Genomic DNA, 22,346 nt, shown 5'->3' with positions numbered 1-22,346 from the left:
TATTATTATTATTATTATTATTATTATTATTATTATTATTATTATTATTATTATTATTATTATTATTATTAAACTGTTTAGTCCTAGACAAATAAAACTTGTTAACAAAGATCACGTCTGTACTCATGTGAAGCTGCACACTTATAGTACAGTATATTCCTCACAAGCTATTATGGGATTCATGCCACAGTCTCGTCTCATGGGACTGACTGAAATTTACCAGGCAAGTCTCTGTACTCGAAAAGATCAAGAACGAAACAAAAATCGTTCAGTTGTAAAACGTATGCTACATATTTTATTACATAATTTTTATTGCATAAAGGTGCTATTAGATATGTAAACCTATCTCTGACAGCCAAAATTACTATGTGAAAAGTAAGTGCAAAATTGACATTAATATGTTGATGTATCTGATGAATAAAACTTATCCAAGGTCGACAGTCATAATGTCATGAATATTTTACATGTAAACATGTAGTCAGCACATTCTAGCCTATATTGCGTGCTAGTGATTTAATCATCAGTACTTGCCGCTCATTCTACTAATATGTATTTGTTCAGTATTTTCTTTTGCTTACAGTGCGGAGTTTCGTGCATGGCGGAGGAAACAGGTTTGGTAAGTAGCCCATGCTGTTCTAACACATTTATGTAAGTCTTACATTTTGGCCTAATTTCATTATACTTATTTGCAATTTATGGAAGTTCCCCGCTCGATTATTTACGATTTCACCTTTTTCACTGCTTCTCTTTCTCTCTCTCAGATGTTGTTCTTCTTTTCATTACAATTGTCTGAATAGCTGCACTGATATACAGATATCTTCTGAATTGACTTTTTTATTTACGTCTCTCTTTTAAATATTATATAGATCAGGCAATAAAGGAAATGGAAGATAAATTTCGAAGGTATACAGTTCAGAGATGAAATTCAAACAATAAGTTTTACTGAAGAATTTTATTTTATCTGAACGTGCAGAGAATTTGAAGAAACTGGACATAGTCTTGGAGAAGGAACACGAGATGAATACGAAATTAATACAATACTATGAAATTAAGTTGAATGAAGTCAAGTAAGACAAGCAATATGATGAAATATTATAAAACATTATTCAAGAAAGTAAATGGATATTGTTTACTAGGGAAGTCGACGACACTGGTGGTAGAGATAAAAAAAGACTCGACGGTTCAGAGTAATACTATCGTAACTAGCATTTCTCAGATGTTACATTAAAGCAAATTAAACATTCCTGTGTATGCTAGAAATCACCCTTGATATTACAGCTGTTAGTATTGCTTAGAAAGCTGACACCCATACATCTCCATGTTTTAATTTGGTTTAATGTAAAGCATGAAAAATTTTAGATACGAGAGTATTTATCTGAACTGTGTACTAGCCCAAGAAAAGAAAGGTTTTCCTTACTAAAGAATTTTGGCCTTAAGGATACGCATATTAGAAATATGTGTCTGAACAATTATGTGTTGACCTGACATTGCACGGAAGTGAAACATGGAATGTAGCCGGTGCGGAAGGAAATAGAATAGAAGCCTTTGAAGCGAAGAATGTGGAAGATGAGATGGTTACGTCGCATCACAAATGAAGACATACTGAATCAAGCTGGTGATAGGAAAGGAATCTGACCAGAAGAAGTCATACCTTGACAGAACATATCCTGTTTTAGACAACCTGGACTTGTTCAGTTAGTTTTGGATGGAAGTATAGGGGTTAGGAATGGTGGCGAAAGGCAAAAACATTATTATGTCTATAATATTAGAGTACATGTTAGATGTTATAATTACCTAGAGATGAGTTTAGCACAATATAGGTTTTGATGAAAGAATGCATCAATTATTCGAGAAAGTAAATGGATATTGTTACTAGGGAAGTCTATGGTTGATAATCGAAACAACAGTAACATAAAATCATAGATATCAACTAATGTGGCGTATTTGTAATGTGTTTCTATTGAAAAGCTCGGGAATTTTACTGCGAATGGTCTTTCTAAATGGCTAGAGTAACAGGAGATTGATGTAATCTATATAAATAAAGTTGTAGGGGGTCCGCTGACTGTAATTTATTTTGTTTTGCCAATTTTTCAGATATTTATCCGTTTTAGGTCAACTCAAGACCGAATCGGTGATTTTTACTTTTCGTTCTGTTTGTCTGTCCTCAACCATCACGTCGAAACGGCTGGATAGATCTCAACCAAACTTCACATTTAGAGTATACTCATCCCGGGGAAGGTTCTGATACGTATCTCATTTTAAAATCTTTGAATAGACGGGGGATTATAGGAAAACCAAACCGGTTTTTCCTCCATTTTCTCTTACGCTATTGATTTCTGTAAACTCCGTGGACCGTACGTGAAAAGTCTCTTCATTATAAACAACTTTCGTTATGTTCATAATTTACCTTACTCTTAAAATGACAGAGAAATTTACTCCGCGGGTATCATGCTCTGCACTGAGTGACCGACAGACCGACAACGAACCTACAGGTTACCATGGCAACGTCTCTGATTGCCAGCAGGGAAGTAACGTATTGCCATTTTCCTCATCATGCTTTTAAATTCGTGGCTGTTCCTTGGGTAGAAGGCAAGAGCGGCGTCAATCGGCCTATCTGCGGGATATTGGCGGAATATCGTTGCAGGTTATACCCGCCCTCGAATAGATTAAATAATAACACCATTAGTCATCTTCTTATCTGTTTACCTAAGAATCACTGCGCCTAAATTTATCCTCTGTTACCGCTTTATTATATCCATAACACACGAGCATCATTTATAAAGGGGCATTTGATGTTCCAATACATTCACTTGGCATTTACATATTTGTCGTTATCTGGCTATCCTCAGTTATAATCCATTTTCTATTAATTTCAACTTTCTTAATTGTATTATTTTCTTCCTTACTTACCCCGTATGTACGCAAGTGCTCGAGTCTACTGGATATATTTCCACCAAACTTCATATTTAGAAACCACCTGTTCTTGGGCAGGTTTTAGGGCAAATATTGTTTCTAAATCCCTGAACTGACTGGGGGTTTATACGAAACCGAAACCGTGATTTTGCACTCCCGCAAAATATACACAACCAAACTTAATGGAAATCTACCTGCCTTAATGGAAACGAATGTCTAAACATTTTTTCTCGTGTGCATCATTTCGATACGAGGATTAATGAGGGAGATATCATTAACGGACCGTTTTTCGGTACAAGTCGCATCGGACTTAACTCAAGAGCGGGTGCTTGTAAAGCGTATTTCTTACAACTTGAAAACTACTGAAGACATTCGAACCGAACTTTATATTTAGCATCCACCTATCCAAAGGTAGGTTTTAAAGGTCAATAGCATTTCATGTTCCCGGAATGGACTGGTAGTTTATAGGGAACCGAAATGGCGATTTTACTCTTCCACAATATATACAGTACAAGACCAACCTGACTGGAAATCGATCAAACGTGATGGAATTCCATCTCTAAAACTTTTTTCATGTGCATTTTTTCGTCAGGAGTATTAATAAGGGAGATATCATAAATGGTCAGTTTTGTAGGTTACGTCCAGCGGACATAGCCCAAAAGGTGTTGTACGTGGAGCAGATCCCTTATGTATCTTTATAAATAAAATCGTAACGACTGTGTGCCTCTATATTGACTAATTTGGCGAAATTTTTGCACAGCTACCCGATTAAGGGGTAATAATGACCATCTGCATTTTTTGGTTTAGTTTCCTGAAAGTCCTAATTTTTACTTTCCTCATCCAAAATCCAGATTGCGGCATAATCTGCCAGACGAAAAAGAAAATTTAAATTTGACAAAATTATACGTTTTAGCCTGTAACGGACGGAAAACTTCCAAGATCTTTATTTTTTTCACTTTTTAACCCCGAAGAATATCGACATATGGAGGCAATTTTAATGATGGTGCAGGCCTTCGGGAAGTCCTATCACATAACGGATTGCACAATCTCCGTTCAATTTGGAATGATCTACAACCTTGGTCTTATTACTTTTTTTGGTATCTGTATCCCTTTTACGTTTGATTTTTCTCTATTAATCGATGTTAAGTAAATTTGGACGTTTCACATGCATAATTCATACTTTCAATCACTTATAGGAAATATAGAATCATGAAACTCAAATTGGCCCACCCAGTAGCCACATGTGAGCCAAATGCTATGTATGTAGCTGTCACATAATTATCCGAAAAGTAATGCAATGTGAGATAATCTTACAAAAAATACCCTGTTCAACGTTTCTAACTCAATCTGACCCAAGAATAGATGAGATATCATAGGACCAGCCATTTAGGCCACTAAATCCGGCGTCTTATGGTACAATCCTTTGTCGATATGACGTACGTTTGGCAGCAGTTAATCTGTAAATGAAGGTCTGCAATATTGTAAACACGCATATACTTTCGTATGCCGATCTATATGTATTCACTGATGTCGATTTGTAGCGATCGAGAAAGGGTGTGTCTGCTATTGTAATCAGTACTCCCCACACCGACTTTGACTGGCAGTAGGAATGGAGTCCTTCTCCAACTCCTGTATAACTGGCATTAGTAAGGAAGGCCTACCATTGTAAGGAATAGTTCACTTCTCTATTTGACTTGCAGAAGGCAAGGAAGCATGCAGTTTTGCTTAAAACTCCCCTACCCGATTGTGTTTGGCAGTAGGCAAGGGTGCCCGCAACTATAAACAAATGTCGTCATCTAAAATGTGACTGTCATTAGGCATAGTGGCCTGCTATTTTGATGGAAACTCACCAACTTGGTGTGACTAGCAGTAAGCTGGTTGTCTGGCAGTAGGAAAAGGGGCCTGACATTACAATGATAACTGCACAACTCAATTTCGACTGATGGTAGGGTAGTTGCCTGCAATTATAAAAAACTCCTCAACTGTTATCTGTCTGGGAGTAGGAAAGGGGGCTGCCATTGTAACGAAAACTCCCCAAATCGATCGTGATCGCGCAGTAGGCAATGGGGCCTGATAATGTAAACTTCCCAACTCGATTCTGAATGGCAGTAGGCAAGTGAGTCTGCCGTTATATCACAAATCCGTAGCAAACACTTTTCATTGGAAACAGCGTATGGGGACCTCCCCATGCTGTTTCTCGGATAACACTAAGAGAACTGCAATTTTAAAACAATCTTATTTACTGCATGTACAATATTTACTTCGATATTCGAATACAATGTAGAATACCGTAGCGAAGCACGGGTACATTTGCTAGTATTCAATGCGTAGATAAGTATATATGACAGGTTTTTTATTCGTAATAAGGCAACAAATGTAAAACAAACTAGTGTATAAATGGAAATAGAATTTGTTGCTGTAAATGCAGAAATTAGAACTGAAAAGTTTAATTGGTGTACAGGTGCCCAGAAGGTATTATAAACATTTCCCTTGAAAATTTGGATGAGTTAATGGATAACAAAGTGGACAGAAATAAGGAAGTTGTAACTGCTAGTAGATCTAAGTATAGATTGTTTAACTAAAACTGTCTCTTAACAAAAACTGTGTAATATACTCAGAATATAAAATTCTAGAGGTATTTTGCAGTGTCCAAAAAGAATTACACCAACCCCAAAACAGGAATAGATCACATTATAAAAATAAAGATTACAATTTTTACCATGCTAAGGTTATTCACAGTCATATTTCTCATCCCAGTGGTCATACAGGCCCTCTCATTTAAAATTTCAATCCAGTATAAGAACATAAATTAATACACGTATCAGTACATAAGGGTGCTCAGTATTAGTTACTTAAAAGGAGGTCTTCAGAGAGAAAAGTGGAATCTAATCTTCACAGTGACTATTGTATCAGGATATATGGGTGCTCAGTATTAGTTATTTAAAAGGAGGTCTTCAGACAGAAAAGTGGAATCTAATCTTCACAGTCACTGTCAATAGTACGTGGGATGTATTTTATGAGATTTTCATAATCCACTATAACAAAGCCTATAATGTGAAAAAGAATGTTGATAATAAAATAACATCGGTAGGTAGGGTAGAAACATCAGAACTGAACTTCATTCAAGAGAAGCTGAAAGCAGCAGATGAGATTTTCAAGTCAACCAATTCCAAGTACCATTACAATGAGTTCATATTTCTCAGAGTTCGCTGGAGAAAAACTCTTGATAAATTAAAGGCTAAAAATATTACTAGAAAGCCGACAAATCCGATAACATGACTAATCTGCATTGATAATTGTAAATGAAATAAGAAAGAAATGACTTTCAATAAATTATTTGGTAAGTCACTAATGGAAATAATACAGGAAATTGTCTTCACGAGATTAACAACCTACCTAGATTAGTACTCAAGAATTAGAATCAACCATTGAGAACCATTGTTAATGAAATTTCAGACCCTGTAATCGCCACTACGGTGTCCTATGCAGATGACAGGTTTGCGTCACGAAGCCTTAGGCTGACTCATGGGAGAAGCATGTTACAATCTCACTGTACATAGCATTAACACATAGTAACGATAGGATGTGTATCTGGTATCGTGGTTGAGAATCATAATAACAAGGTGAGAAGCTGTGAACCAAACCTCCAGAACAAGCTGTCGAGAGCCGAACAAGGAAAGCTTTCACGAACAGCATATTTACAATAAGTTTATATATTTAAATACGTGTACATGTAAATAACGACACGATTTAAAGGAAAAGGGAGGGGGTGATTTTTACAAAATCCTAACAAATACAGAAAAGGGCAGATATACGACCTATGAATCAGCAAACAATATAAAAGTGGTAAGAACCAGGAGTGAATAATACAAATAACAAAAAATGAATAAATTACACTAATTGTAAGGAATTTCGACCGACTATTGTACCGGGAAATAGTTGTTGGGCAAGAGCATAGGAAGGATCTCAGGTTGTGTGCGGTGGCTACTGGAGCAGGTACAGAGACGTATTATTTCGCAGGGCGAATAATAGATGGTAATAAAATTTTGACAAGATTTTATTAGTAATTTCAAGAAAATAACCCTGCTTCTCATTCATCAAAAATTAAACCTTCCATTGATCTCTTCAAAATGAAATTAAATGACTGAACTGTATACGCTGTTACGATTGAACAAAATAGAGTCTTTGTCCTACATATCCACTTGATGTTTATATAATGTTCAAAATGAATACCAGCTTTCACTAATTTCACACATAGATTCAAATTCAAAAATAAAAGCTTTGATCATAAACCTTCATTCAATCACATTGTCAATTGACCAAGGTTTTTAGAATTCAAAGAATTCAAAGCCTAAAGTCGGTTTAAAATCATTAAACATAATATCAAATCGCTCTTGCTTTCTGAATCCTACAGTCCAATTAATGATTTTCAATCACTTGTTTCAGACATCCTACAGTCCAGATAAATAAATTAAACATAATGTTTAAATTGTGCACTTGTAGAACAAGCCCTACAGTTCAATTAGGTTGTTATGAAATGACTTCAGATTACATTGACTTCAAAAAGAACATTCTAAAGTTCATTTTAAAATTGATCTCCAGTTATACTTGTTTTTGAGAGAAACCTAAGGTTCATTTAAATATGACCTAAAGTCTTGTTAAATGACCTCCTACAATTCCTACAAGTAGTAGGATTGGAATTCACACGATCAAAAATTATTTTGTTAGTCCAGGCACTTTTCACTTAATATGCGTAGCACTGTTGAATATTGAGAATGATTGAGTGCCTAATTAATAAGTCAGTTAATGTTTAAGTGTAATCACTCACTCAAGAAAATGTAAAATACACTTATATCACCTGAGCTCTGCTTATAAGGGTAGTTGAAGTACTGCTCTGCAGCTTGATGACTGGAACTTCTGCAGCGAACAGCCCGGAGTCGAACTTGGCACCAGCAGTGAACCACGTTCTATCCCACGAAGTTATCACGAATAGTCCCTCGAAGATACCACGAATGCTCCCTCGAAGTCGCTTATCCTACGCTAGATACGACGTTAAAAGTAGTATAAGAATACGATACTTCGCCAAGATTTCCGGTGTTTTAAAACGAAATGTAGAAACATGGGAAAGTCCAATTGGCACTATACTGCACGACGTAGCACTGTCAAGTCTTAATACTGAGTTGCATTCCACACAGAGATAAGTTTAAATGCACAGTTTGTACTTGCACTTTTATAATATGGCAGTGAATATGTGACTTGAAATAGCACAGTCTATGTCACAGTTCGAACTACAAGTTAAGTTTCTGTGGTAATAAAATGAGATCACTTCTGAAGTCGAAAGCACATTCTTTCACTACACGGTTGGTTTGAAATGAAATTAGACATGAGCACAGTTCATAATATCCACAAATTATGTCGTAAATTCAGCATTAGAACGAGTATCACAGTCCATTAAATTCACTAGTAAATGCAATTAACACAACTTCTACAACAGTCTCTAGAATTCTGGCATTCACTGCTTAATTGGATTTTATTTGTGAGTTTTCAGGATAAGTGTTCGTATTACCTAATATCACCATAAAATGTCCTTAATATTCAGTCCTTTTCTCACGACACTGGTCGAATGTTCAAGAAAATACGTGAGAATTGTCTACACTCAGTCCTATCAACCACTGAATATTCGATTGGAATAATACTTAAAATAGTCCATAATAGTAATTATAGACGAGAAACATGTCTCAGAACTCATGAAATTGTCACTAGTTGAAAGTTTAATTTATCACTCACATTTTCCCAATATGCTCATTACCGTACGTGATCGCAACAGAGTTCAAATATACGTCGAACTAACAAAGTCCATAAGGTTGTCAACTTGGCAAATTTAACACTTGTATTCTAAGTTCTACATAAATACACAGTTAATATCACAAGATCACTATTTATTCAAGAAATTCGTCTGATACGACGAAACTCAATTTTATAATACTTTATAATATTCCACACGTTCATGACGCGGTTGAAGTTTTCCACTTACTGTATTACGATCTCGCACAATGACATTTAAAGTCTTACAATACGACTTACTCGTATCTCGCGCAACGCGACGAAGCAGCATGACCTTCAGTCATGATTGAGTTGCACATTTCAACTGACTATCCCTCTCAAGTCGTTGACCTATATATACCCCGCTGGAGGCGAGTTCACTGTGTCAAGCGACAGATGAGTGGTTACGTATGCCAAACATCTACTTGTTATATCTTTTGAACTAATAGATGGATTGATCTCAAATTTTAATCGTTATGCATTTGAAATATGGGCTTCACGGTGATGTATGTCTCATTTTTATATTTTAAGCCGTTTAGAAGTTATAAAATAATTTCTGTACTTTTCCATAGGGGAGGTGAAAAACATGTGGCGCTGACGTCACTTGACCTTCTTGTTCCCCTCTCTCGCTGTCTTCTTCACACTTGTACGGAGCAGTAGAGACTAGAACATTCCTTCGCGTAGCTGTTTCTGACGTTACAACTCAGCCGTCCTTTAATTATTAAAGATTTATAAGAATAATGTGCCGGGGCTTATGCATTCCTGGTGCACTCTAAAAATTTATTTCCACGAAGGGAGAGACTAGCACAATATTCTTTTTTTAATCAGACTATGTTCAGGTACCCTCAGATGCTACATCAAGGTGAGACAGACACAAAGTCTAGCTTAACGACACTTAAACAATGAGGTTAATATTGAAGACAAGTACTTACAAAATAATTGTATTTTACAATCATATGTCATGAAAAGGAAAGCACTTTAAACTGTTGGCCGTAGTAGAGACTACACAAGTCAAGTGTAGGGACAAATTTTATGCCTAGACTTTCATGTAAGTATATGATTAATCACAGACCTAACACTTTACACTTGTCTTTGAAATAGCAGTCCAACTCACGAGAGAGGTGTCCAGAATATTAACGCCTTCACAGTGCCGGCGTTTGACTTTAGTCCCTGAGGGTTCAACAGAAGGAAGAACTTAACATAGTGGATAATTTTTGACTGCACATAACGATTCTTCCGTACTTGATCGTTGTATCTAACCACAGATGCCTGTAAGCACAGTCAAGTTGCTGCCGGATATCGTGTATTCCCAGTAGATCAACTGGGCAAGCATATGAGATTTACAACTTTCATGTTTCTTTATTTTGGGGGCAAATATCCTAAGTCTAAAACTCTGACTTTGGTCCAAGTCCCGACGCTGTCATCACTCACGAAACATAAACATGGAAAACAATCTGTTAGTAATTTCGCACCCACAGATTCAAAATTCAAAATCTCTGTATTTGCAAATGAGGTGTCTACCTCGGTGGCAAATGGTACAATAAAATACATTATTGTCAAGCACTAAATATTAAATTAACAAGAGAATAAAATTTTCCTGGTAATACAATATTGTAAAATTTACGCTAACATTTTTTTCTATTAAACACACAGCTCATCCTTAATAAATTTACATTGTTTACAAAATTCTACTTATAATATCTCCTGTACTACTTACAAATATAGTCAACTGATATACAGTATGTGGAATTACTTCAAATGATACTGTACAACTGGTATAAGATTACAATTTACATTGGATTTATTTACTTTTTCTTTTCTTTACCCATTCTGGAACCTAAGTAGCATAACGACCTGCTGCGTCTTAACCAGAGCCCCTTTTACCACCACTTTTCAGAGTTCCTGAAGGGCCTTCACAGCTACCGTAGCGGTTCCAGGGCCCTCGAAGTCCCCACTGTACTTCACCCCTACAGGCAGTCCCCTACTTGTTTAGTTCCATGCTTGGTGACGGACGTGAGTGAGTGAGGCTCCACAGTAATCAAGTGATTTGAAGGTGTTATACAGCAGTGAAAGTGACAAAAATTTGCGGAAGTGTTACATTTGTATTTACCAATCAATATACACACACGTTTTGTTGGTATTGATCCTCTTTTCCTTCCAAATTCGCATTGTAAAGAAAATGGGTCGCCGAAACAACGGAGTTGGAAGCCAAGCCATTACCAGTGCTGCCAACGTAGACCGCCTCGTGAAGTGCGCGCTGGACGACTTCATTAACTCGGACAGCTTCCTTGAAAAAATTGTGCAGGCCATTTCGACCCGCATAACAGAAGTGGTCATAAAAGAACTTGAAAAAAGTTTAAAATTTAATATCGAAGCGTTGTCAGAGTTAACTGAAAAACTTGATAAGAAGGAGGCGGAAATCCGCAAACTGAAGGAGGATATGGACGCTAAGTGTGATTCATTGGAGCAATATAGCAGGAGAAATAATGTAAGAATTTTCGGCATTCCTGAAAGTTCGAACGAAAACTGCGATGAACTAGTGCTCAACGTGTGCAAAGCAGTAGGTGCAGATGTGAGACTTAATGACATCGATAGGTGTCACAGAGTAGGGCCTCGATCTCCAGGAAAAACACGACCTATCCTAGTGAAATTTGTGTCTTATCGCTCACGGCAGGACGTCTTCACGAAGAAAAGGAAACTGAAAGGATCATCTACAACAATCCGTGAAGATCTTACGGCTGCCAGAATGTCCATCTTGAAGACAGCAATCCAGCGTTTTGGACTTACAAACACTTGGACTGATTCAGGAGACATCATAATCAAGAAGGCGGACGGGATGAAATTAAGAGTTTGCCAGTTAAAGGAACTTCCTATGGCATAAGTTTCTGTTGCAGTGCTGCTTTATCACTTGACAATGTGAGTCTACTCCCATCCTTTACCGTAAGTCACAGCCGAGAAGCTATATTTTTATTTAGTTTAAGAAAATCTATCTATCTATCTATCTATCTATCTATCTATCTATCTATCTATCTATCTATCTATCTATCTATCTATCTATCTATCTATCATCTGCCTATCTATCTGCCTATCATCTGGCTATCTACATATCCATCCATTTACCGTATTAATTGATCTAAATATCCATTAGCTTATCTGTCTTCTTATCCTACCATCTGTCGAATGACTTACTCTTTAATCACTTTCCTAACTGCTTCTAATTTAAATCAGGCCCCTGTATTTACGTCTACATAGATCTAACATCTACACTACGTAGAATAAGCTCCTACTCGAGTTATTCTGTACGCGTAATCTGCTGTTGCACGTCATCATTATTATTATTATTATTATTATTATTATTATTATTATTATTATTATTATTATTATTATTATTATTATTATTATTATTATTATTGTTACGGAGATATCCGTGGTAGTTATGCGTGAAAGAAGGTGCGGGCGTGAACGGGTCTCAAACTACGGAATCAAAGTTAATGTAAAATTTAACAAGGTTATATTTTCTTTTCAAAAACAAAGAAATAACAAGCATGGCAGGTACAAAGTAGCAAATCAAAAGGGTAGTTACAATATTTACAGAATTTGGGCTTCGCGCCCTGACTTTACACTGCTTGGGCAATCAGCTCAGTTTTACCCCAAACACAAGTTTCAACAGAGGGGCAGAAAACCCCATTCATGCCTAGGAGCCCTTGCTCCAAATTGCACTGAAAAGCCTCCACGAGGCGTACAACACTCAATTTTCAAAAGAGCCACTCGCTCTCTAATTTAAGCCTCTCCCAGGCCACACCAAACTCCACCTTCAAGTTGTCCTCAACGGACATAAACACAGGGGTAAAATACCCAATCTACTGAGGTCTATTAAATGAAAAGCAGGTTAATTAAATGACCTCTAAAATAACAATTTGAGAGGAGGCGAACTTGCACTCCTAATACACTTTGATTAAGACCTACTTGGCACTAGGCCGTTAATACAAGGGCTAATCCCATACTAAAGAGGTGACTTAAGAAGAGAACAATTTGTTTTACGTTATCGAAGAATAGGTTGAGAAAAATAAGTTCACCTCAAAACAATATGAGTGGGAGCTCGAGAGGGTTAGCACTCTCTATCCCAGTATGTAGCTTTAAAAGAGAATAAATGAAAAGAGTAGTTACATTTAGGAAACGGTTACATGGTGGAAAGCTTAGAACCCGCCCCGAGAGTTAAACTGCTGAGCTAGCAAAGAAAGAAGTTATTAATCGGCCATTACCTTGTTGTTGACCGCTGCCGAGGAAAGAGGCGCTTCCCGCCTCCTGCTATGTACTTAATACACTGAAAGATGGAACAGAAGTGGCCCGGAGACCCTAAAATCAGCAGTTTATATCCTCTCGCAGAAGTTTCTAGGCATTAGGGGAATGAAAACACCCTCCCGCACATTCTTTATTGGCTAGGGTACAGAAACATATCCAAGTAGGGGGAAGATACATCGGATTGGTCGAGAAAAAACTCAAAGAAATTCGGGATTGGATAAATCTAAAACAAGGGGAAAAAGAGGGGTATACAGCCAACTTAAACAATAACAGAAGGAAATTTAGCAAAGAACAAACATTTGAAATAAAAATTTCTCCAACAAAATAGTTCTTTGACTGCGCACTAGGTTGCACTATTGTTGATCTTCAGTAGTGTCCTCTAGAAGAGAAAGTTCACACTTCTTACTTCAAGCGAAACAAAAACACATCAAAAATGACACAGTTCAAAAACTCAAAGTTTTCCATGTGGTGACATCTTCAGAGAAAGTAGAGAATTAATAGCGTAGATAAAGTTCAGACTTCCTCCAACAGAGGAGTTTCAACTGGCGCACATTTTGAATTAGCGGTGTGGAGGTGTACCGCCCGGTACAGACCTCCCCCCCCCCCAAAAGTTCCTCCCGGGGTGACACATGAAATGGTTTGAAAACAAGGTCCAAGTTTTGATGTAGATATGGAGATTAATTGCCAAAAAAAAATTTATAAGATTTTCTTAGTTTGGTTTGATTTAGTTTCAAAATTTTGTTGTTGCAGATGAAGTATAGTTTTTAAGTTTGTAGAAGTAGAATTCTGAAGATAACCTTTTAATACTAAAAGTGATGAAAAATTTTGCAATGTCCACCAAATATTGCTGTTGAATTCCCAAGTGTAGTCATTGCTTATCGTAACTGTCCATGTAGTTGATGTTGATGAAGTTGGATGGCCAGACCGGCCGTTGCAGCTTGCGTCCAAAGGAGGCCGCTCGGACCCCTCAAGTACCCTGAGATACCGCTCACCCGCACTATGAGGGGAGCAGTGGTGTTGAAACACGCCGCGCCCGCGGTGAAGGAATACAGGCTGCGGGCAAGTAGCAGGTCGTGCGCCGCACATCAGCCTTGGCTGGGAGGAGAGCTCCGGCTCGCCGTGCACATGTCGTCCTTGCTGGGGCCGAGGGGGCCCGTCCTCGAACCCAGTCGCGGCACAGCGCCGCGCGGCTGCGGGGGCACTGAAACATTAAAGCTAGGCGGCAGAATATTGTTGGACCATCATCATTTTTTTGAGGGCACAGTCTTGGTGAAAAGGTTGAGGGGTCAGCGGCGTGCAGTTGTCCATGGCATTCAATGCAATCAAGCCACAGTGTATATTGGAGCAGGAGACGGGAGCGTGGTAATGGCCGAGGCAAGGACAGAATGGCAGTTTAACAAATCGGGGGAGGTTTCACACAAATGCTTACATATAAAACAAAATATTATAGAAGGGGCAGAAAGCCTTAAAAGTGAAACTCAAAAAAAATATAACCTTCATATTCCTTTCAAAATAATATGAAGCAAGTTAACACAGAAATTACACCGGTTTCACCTGGGACAGGTGAACTCTAAATATCCTCTCGGTGGCTGGATTACTTAACAATAAGGTAACCGGCGTAAGGAAATCCAGAATAATGCATGGCCCATGGAATCTGGGGGCAAGCTTGCCCGCGGGAACAAAGTTCTTGACCATCACCTGGTCACCTACCTTCAAAGTGGTGGGTCTCCGTCCACGATCATACCTTTCCCTAACCTTTTCATGAGATACCTTAAGATTGGCTTTAGCCTTCTTCCAAAGATCTTTAATGTTATCCGGATCTATTGTCTCGGGTAGAATGTCACTCAGAGACCAGAGGTTAGAGAGCGGCGAGTTGGGAACAAATTTGAACATTAAAGAGGCTGGAGTGAATTTATGTGATTCATGAACCGCCGAATTCAAATCAAAAGCTAACCAATGCAGGGACGTGTCCCACCTGGAATGATCTTCATGATGATAGGCAATGAGTGCGGACCTGAGATTACGATTAACCCGTTCAGCCAGAGATGGTTGAGGGTAATAAGCGGAAGTAGTTACATGAGAGATGGATAAATCAAAACAGAATTTACGAAAAAGATTTGATGTAAACGCCTTAGCGTTATCAGACACAATATATTGGCACGGACCAAAAGAAGCAAAAATAGAATTTAGGCAAGTAATGGTGGACTGAGTGGTAGCCAGCTTAGTCGGAAATAACCAAGAAAATCTGGTAAAACCATCTACGCATACAAAGATGAACTTGTTAGCATTACCCTTTGACTGGGGGAAGGGTCCTACATAATCAATGTACAGGCGTTCCATGGGGCGCGACGCTTGATGGGAAGACAAAAGGCCTACCTTGGTGGACATGGTTGGTTTACTAATCAAACAAGATTTACAAGCTTTTACAAGTTCACGGATTTCACCGTCCATACCTTTCCAGATGAACATTTCACGAATCTTTTCACGAGTTTTAAAGTTTCCAAGATGCCCCCCTAATGGTGTCTCATGATAGTACTTGAAGATCATAGGCACAAGAACAGCTGGAACGACAACCTTCATCATCTTGTCATGCCTCGAAGGGCAACATAAAACACCATTCCGCAGAACATAAGGGACAACATGTTCCCCAGAAGAAAGGGTTTCCATTATCGGAGCCAGCGTCGGATCTTCACGTTGGTATTTCTCGATATCCCTAAAGAGCATGGGGGCATCCGTTAAGATGGTATTAACATCAAATAGTGTGGACTCGGGAGGTGATGAACGGTCGACCGGTTCATGGATCTCAACGTCGTTTGAAAACATACGACTGAGTCCATCAGCAACAACATTTTCGGTACCTCTGATATGCCTGACATCGAATTGGAAGGCAGAAATACGGATGGCCCAACGGGCTATACGACCAGTACGACGCGGCCTACCTAAGACCCAGCTTAAGGCTTGATTATCTGTCTCCAGGTCGAATTTAACATGTTCCAGATAGAGACGGAATTTCTCTAAGGCGAATAAGACTGCCAAACCTTCGAGCTCATAGATGGAATACTTGGCTTCTTGAGCCGACAAAGTCCTAGATGCATAGGCAATGGGTCGCCTCCCTAGTTCAGTCTCTTGAAGAAGGACTGCCGCTACTGCTGACGACGACGCGTCGGTTTGGACGATGAATTTCTTCGAGAAATCAGGCATAGCAAGTACAGGGGCATTACAAAGTGCTAATTTAAGGTCTTCAAAAGCGGCTTGTTGAGAAGGTCCCCACTCAAATTTGATGCCTTTCCTACGAAGGAGGTTTAAGGGTGCCGCTCTATTAGCGAAGTTAGGAATAAACTTCCTGAAGAAATTCACCATACCAATGAACCTGGCGATGCCTTTAATGTCCTTGGGAGGTTTAAAATCACGGATGGCCTGTGTTCTAGAATGATCGACAGCTACACCATCAGGTGACACAATATGCCCTAGGAAAGACATAGAGGGCTTAGCGAAGGCAACCTTGGACAACTTAACAGTTAACCCAGCCTTACGAAGGCGATCGAGAACTTCTCGCAGATGATCTAGATGCTCTTCAAAAGTCTCTGAAAATACGACGACATCATCCAAGTAGTGATATAAGTACTCAAATTTGATGTCGGAGAAGACCCTATCTAGTAGCCTAGTGAGTACAGCTGCTCCCGTGGGGAGCCCGAAAGGCACGCGGTTGTATTCATATAAATTCCAGTCCGTGGCAAACGCTGTAAGGTGTTTAGACTCTTCGGCAAGGGGAATTTGATTGTAGGCCTGATTCAAGTCCAAGATAGTAAAGAACTTGGCCTTACGAAACCATGAAAAACAAGAATGAAGGTCAGGAAGGGGCACAGATTGCAACACCACCTTCCGATTGAGAGCCCTATAATCAATGACAGGCCTGAAGCCTCCTTGGGGCTTCGGAACTAGAAAAATAGGCGAAGAATACGCCGACTTAGAGGGCCTAATAATACCATCCTTCAACATCTGATCGATAATTTCTTTCAGAGCCTTCATTTTAGGTGGAGATAGCCTATACGGTGGAAAACGGACAGGAATCGAATCCGTGACCTCAATTTTGTATTCGATCAGGTCAGTAACACCAAGAGTATCAGAGAACACCTCGGGAAACGACTGACACAATTTGCGAATACTATCAGCCTGCTCCTCAGGTAGATGTCTAAGGTCTAACAATATCTCATCCTGGGTAGGCGAAATAGAAGAACATAATGCAGAATTACACTTTAATAAAGGGATGTTACAATTAGAGGCAAATTTGAAAGTGCAAGACCTACTCTGAAGATCGAGCACAAGACCAGTGTGAGAAATAAAGTCCGCTCCCAATATAATGGGGCAAGACAAGAGCTTGGCCACAAACAATTTAACTTTCCATGTGAATTTAAAAATACGAATTTTGATATATAAGGAACCGAGAATTTCTAATGGGGATGAATTAGCCGAAACATATTGAACAGGAGATGAGACATAGTCAGGTAGTTTACAAACAGATTTCAATTTAGAATACCATTCAGCCGAAATAATCGAACAAACACTGCCTGAATCTAAGAGAGCTGTTATAGGCTCGTTATTTAACTCGATCTTAAGAAAAGGAACCGATGCGGGGGAATCCGCCGCAATCCTAAGACACTCTTTGGGACCTTCAAAAGATAAATTTGAAAATTGCTCGTTCCCTGAATTTACAACCTGTTTACCAGGGGCTGAGTCTCGGGAAGATGGATTAGTCGACTCAGCCGAAGCCACTAGTCACTTTTTATTATTGGCATAGGTAGAATTTGCACCAGAAGTTGAGCAGGAGGGGGTGCTATTCGAGTTTGGGCAATTCTTGGCGATATGTGAGAAAGCCCCACATTTAAAACAGCCTTGTGCTGAACCAGCTCCATTATTTGCCCTACTAGGTTTGACCAATGGACATTTATTGCGAAGATGGTCAGGCGACCCGCAAGCATAACATTTACGGGGTGTGACTGGTCGGCGAGGTGGAGGCCGAGTATTACTAAACGAAGGAGGGGGTTCTTTTGCCACACGCAAAGAATCAGCGTACCTAACTCCTTCCGCTGAGACGGCCAACGCTTCAAGTTCAGAGAAAGTTTGCGGGCACGCCGCGAAACACAAATATGACCTATAAGATGGTGAAATGCCTTCTACAATAGCCTGTACAATCTGGTCCTCAGGGAAGTGCAGAGCAAACACCCTAGTATAAAACTTAATGTCCTGTATGAAATCAGCCAAGTTCTCATCCAAGCGCTGTACACGATAATAGTACTTCTGAATAAGGGAGGACCTGGCCCTAGCCGGGATGAAGTTAGCTAGCAAGTGGGCATGGAAATCCTCAATAGATGATTGCTCGGCAATGGCTCTTACGATTTTATCTGAGAGAATACCAATAGCATACGGATAGATAATTTGCAAAATTTGACATGGAGAAAGAGAAAACACAAGTGCATGATCCTGAAATTCAACCAGAAATCTTAAAAATGAAATTACTTCACTGGTGGTATTAACCGAAAACTTAGAGATACCTCTGAGCAACATTGCCAATGGATGAGGCAAGCTGCTAAACCCGGGTGACATAGTAGGTAAAGGTTTCAAAGGCAAGGAAGTTAATTCCGAACGGATGTTACTCAACGATGCACGGCGTTCAGATTCGTTGTCCAATGGGGCAGAGATAGTTTGAGCAGCAACGGTTATCCTATTAACTTCTCCATTATGAGGCTCTTCCTCGCTACCTACATTCACTGTGGTGGGTAGATCGCTTTTGGGAGGAACCTCCCCTGTTAACAATTGAGTGACCTTGCTAGATAATTCAGACATATTTTCAAGCAGCGTACTAGCTTCCTTCTTCTGAACGTCATTCAACTTTAGAGACAATAGATCGTTAACTCTATTTGAAAAATGAAACAGCCTAGCTTGCACACGTTTAATTTGATTAGGAGAAGGATCATTTTCATCAAAAAAACTAACTACAGAAGCTAGCCCAGTAATATTCTCCGTGATCGTGGAAAGAGAGTCGTCAATTTCTTTCTCTCCCAAATTGGGGATGGAAATGGGCAAATCTAGGGACTCTCTAAGCTTGTTTGTGTCTACTGCAACCGTGCCTCCAGATTGTACATTTCTAATAGTCAATTCATAGATCAACTCCTCCTTGCGCAAATAGTTAAGATGGAGAACATCGCGAGGGCCGGGCATGGAGACAGAACAATTTTGAAAAACTCAAAAAAATTCCAGCAACTGGGAAAATAGTTAGAGTTCGGAACAAACAATGTTTAGCCGTCAAAAGGGGCTAATTTGAGACCCATTCAACCACGCTCTGCTACCACTTGTTACGGAGATATCCGTGGTAGTTATGCGTGAAAGAAGGTGCGGGCGTGAACGGGTCTCAAACTACGGAATCAAAGTTAATGTAAAATTTAACAAGGTTATATTTTCTTTTCAAAAACAAAGAAATAACAAGCATGGCAGGTACAAAGTAGCAAATCAAAAGGGTAGTTACAATATTTACAGAATTTGGGCTTCGCGCCCTGACTTTACACTGCTTGGGCAATCAGCTCAGTTTTACCCCAAACACAAGTTTCAACAGAGGGGCAGAAAACCCCATTCATGCCTAGGAGCCCTTGCTCCAAATTGCACTGAAAAGCCTCCACGAGGCGTACAACACTCAATTTTCAAAAGAGCCACTCGCTCTCTAATTTAAGCCTCTCCCAGGCCACACCAAACTCCACCTTCAAGTTGTCCTCAACGGACATAAACACAGGGGTAAAATACCCAATCTACTGAGGTCTATTAAATGAAAAGCAGGTTAATTAAATGACCTCTAAAATAACAATTTGAGAGGAGGCGAACTTGCACTCCTAATACACTTTGATTAAGACCTACTTGGCACTAGGCCGTTAATACAAGGGCTAATCCCATACTAAAGAGGTGACTTAAGAAGAGAACAATTTGTTTTACGTTATCGAAGAATAGGTTGAGAAAAATAAGTTCACCTCAAAACAATATGAGTGGGAGCTCGAGAGGGTTAGCACTCTCTATCCCAGTATGTAGCTTTAAAAGAGAATAAATGAAAAGAGTAGTTACATTTAGGAAACGGTTACATGGTGGAAAGCTTAGAACCCGCCCCGAGAGTTAAACTGCTGAGCTAGCAAAGAAAGAAGTTATTAATCGGCCATTACCTTGTTGTTGACCGCTGCCGAGGAAAGAGGCGCTTCCCGCCTCCTGCTATGTACTTAATACACTGAAAGATGGAACAGAAGTGGCCCGGAGACCCTAAAATCAGCAGTTTATATCCTCTCGCAGAAGTTTCTAGGCATTAGGGGAATGAAAACACCCTCCCGCACATTCTTTATTGGCTAGGGTACAGAAACATATCCAAGTAGGGGGAAGATACATCGGATTGGTCGAGAAAAAACTCAAAGAAATTCGGGATTGGATAAATCTAAAACAAGGGGAAAAAGAGGGGTATACAGCCAACTTAAACAATAACAGAAGGAAATTTAGCAAAGAACAAACATTTGAAATAAAAATTTCTCCAACAAAATAGTTCTTTGACTGCGCACTAGGTTGCACTATTGTTGATCTTCAGTAGTGTCCTCTAGAAGAGAAAGTTCACACTTCTTACTTCAAGCGAAACAAAAACACATCAAAAATGACACAGTTCAAAAACTCAAAGTTTTCCATGTGGTGACATCTTCAGAGAAAGTAGAGAATTAATAGCGTAGATAAAGTTCAGACTTCCTCCAACAGAGGAGTTTCAACTGGCGCACATTTTGAATTAGCGGTGTGGAGGTGTACCGCTCGGTACAATTATTATAGACAATTTAGCTATCTAAAATACGTAAATTTCTGATTATTCATTAGATGTATTCGCATGTTGTGTTCTACTTCTAGTTAGTTTTCATTTTAGCAATTGGCAATGCATACCACTAACAGCAGTAATCCCTCTGACCATTGCAATACTTTTCCTTGTCACACTTCCCCTTCCCCGCCCATCCCTTCAACTTGTCTACCTGCTAGTCCATTGACCCGAACCCCACCCCTTGAAGCTACAACACACATTCTCCAGTGAGCCCTAAATAGACATAAAAGCGCACTTCACATATGTCACCTTAATGCCCAGAGTTTAGTTTCTCAAACTCGTACAGATGAACTAAAAGCGATTTTCATTCCACTGTCCTTTGATATCATCTTATGTAGTGAAAGTTGGTTGAAAGTCAAACATCAAGCTAAGAATCTTGAATTACCTGGCTACTGCCTTCTGAAGAATGACAGACTTGGCAAAGGGAGAGGTGGGGTCTGTGCTTTTGTCTCTTCTCTCTTAAAACCTCAAATTATCTGTCAGTCGGCTCAACAGTACGAGCATAAACCTGAGTACATGTTCATAGAGATACAGGTCGCTACTGTGAAATGCTTGGTAGGTGTAGTACACAAACCGCCTAAAGCTCGCCGTCTGAATGACTTAGAGACTGATATTAACAGACTGTTACCTATGTACGAACATTTTATAATGATGGGAGATTTTAATACAAATCTTCTAGATCCAGATTCTTCCGAAGCCACGCATCTATTGATATTGAATACGTTTCAGGCATGCAGCATGGCGGTCCTCCCACTTTCTCCCACTCACCACACTAAAACTTCACACACACTACTGGACCTAATAGTAACGAACAACCCTGACAGAGTATTACATCACGGCCAGACATCTGCTCCCGGACTGTCAGCCCATGACATCATCTTTATGTCTTACGCACTGCAATGCCCTAAACATAAACCTAAGTACGTGACTTACCGAGACTATAGCCGTATTAACAAGTAACGGACCGATTATACTACCCTGTGCAATTCCCTTCCAAACTTTCTCTTCCTGCGATATGTTAATTCCTACTTTGACTTTCTGAACGTGTAACCCTTACGTCCAATCCTATTCCCTCCAATTTCTTTAATAATATTCCATGTTCACTCTATCAAAGGCTTTGTAAAGATCTATGGCTATGCAATCTAACTGGCCTCCTGAATCCAATTTATCTGATATGTCCTGCTGAAATCCCACCAGTTGTGCCTCACAAGAAAATTTCTTTCTAAATCCATACTGGCTCCTCATGAACCAATTTTTATCATCACATATCCCTCTAATGCACTTTGATATTAAACTCTCCAGTATTTTACAAACTATACTGGTCAGGCTGATTGGTCTGTAGTTCTCTGGTTTCCTTTTATCACCCTTTCCTTTATAAATTGGTATTATTATAGATTCCTTCCATTCCTTTGGTATTACACTA

General features: G+C 39.3%; 1 protein-coding gene across 1 annotated transcript in view; it reads left to right on the top strand.

Moving 5' to 3' along the window:
• The window catches only part of LOC136866726 (uncharacterized), a 69,913-nt gene that overhangs the window by 20,776 nt on the left and 26,791 nt on the right, over positions 1-22,346 (top strand). Inside the window, exon 3 of the mRNA XM_067143837.1 lies at positions 581-616. Coding sequence (XP_066999938.1) covers positions 581-616 — 36 coding nt within the window. The remainder of the gene's footprint in view (positions 1-580; positions 617-22,346) is intronic.

The sequence above is a fragment of the Anabrus simplex genome, chromosome 3 (assembly GCF_040414725.1).
Source record: "Anabrus simplex isolate iqAnaSimp1 chromosome 3, ASM4041472v1, whole genome shotgun sequence".
Lineage (NCBI taxonomy): Eukaryota > Metazoa > Arthropoda > Insecta > Orthoptera > Tettigoniidae > Anabrus > Anabrus simplex.
The sequence above is the reverse complement of the archived record's forward strand: the minus strand, read 5'-3'. Positions and strand labels throughout refer to the sequence as shown.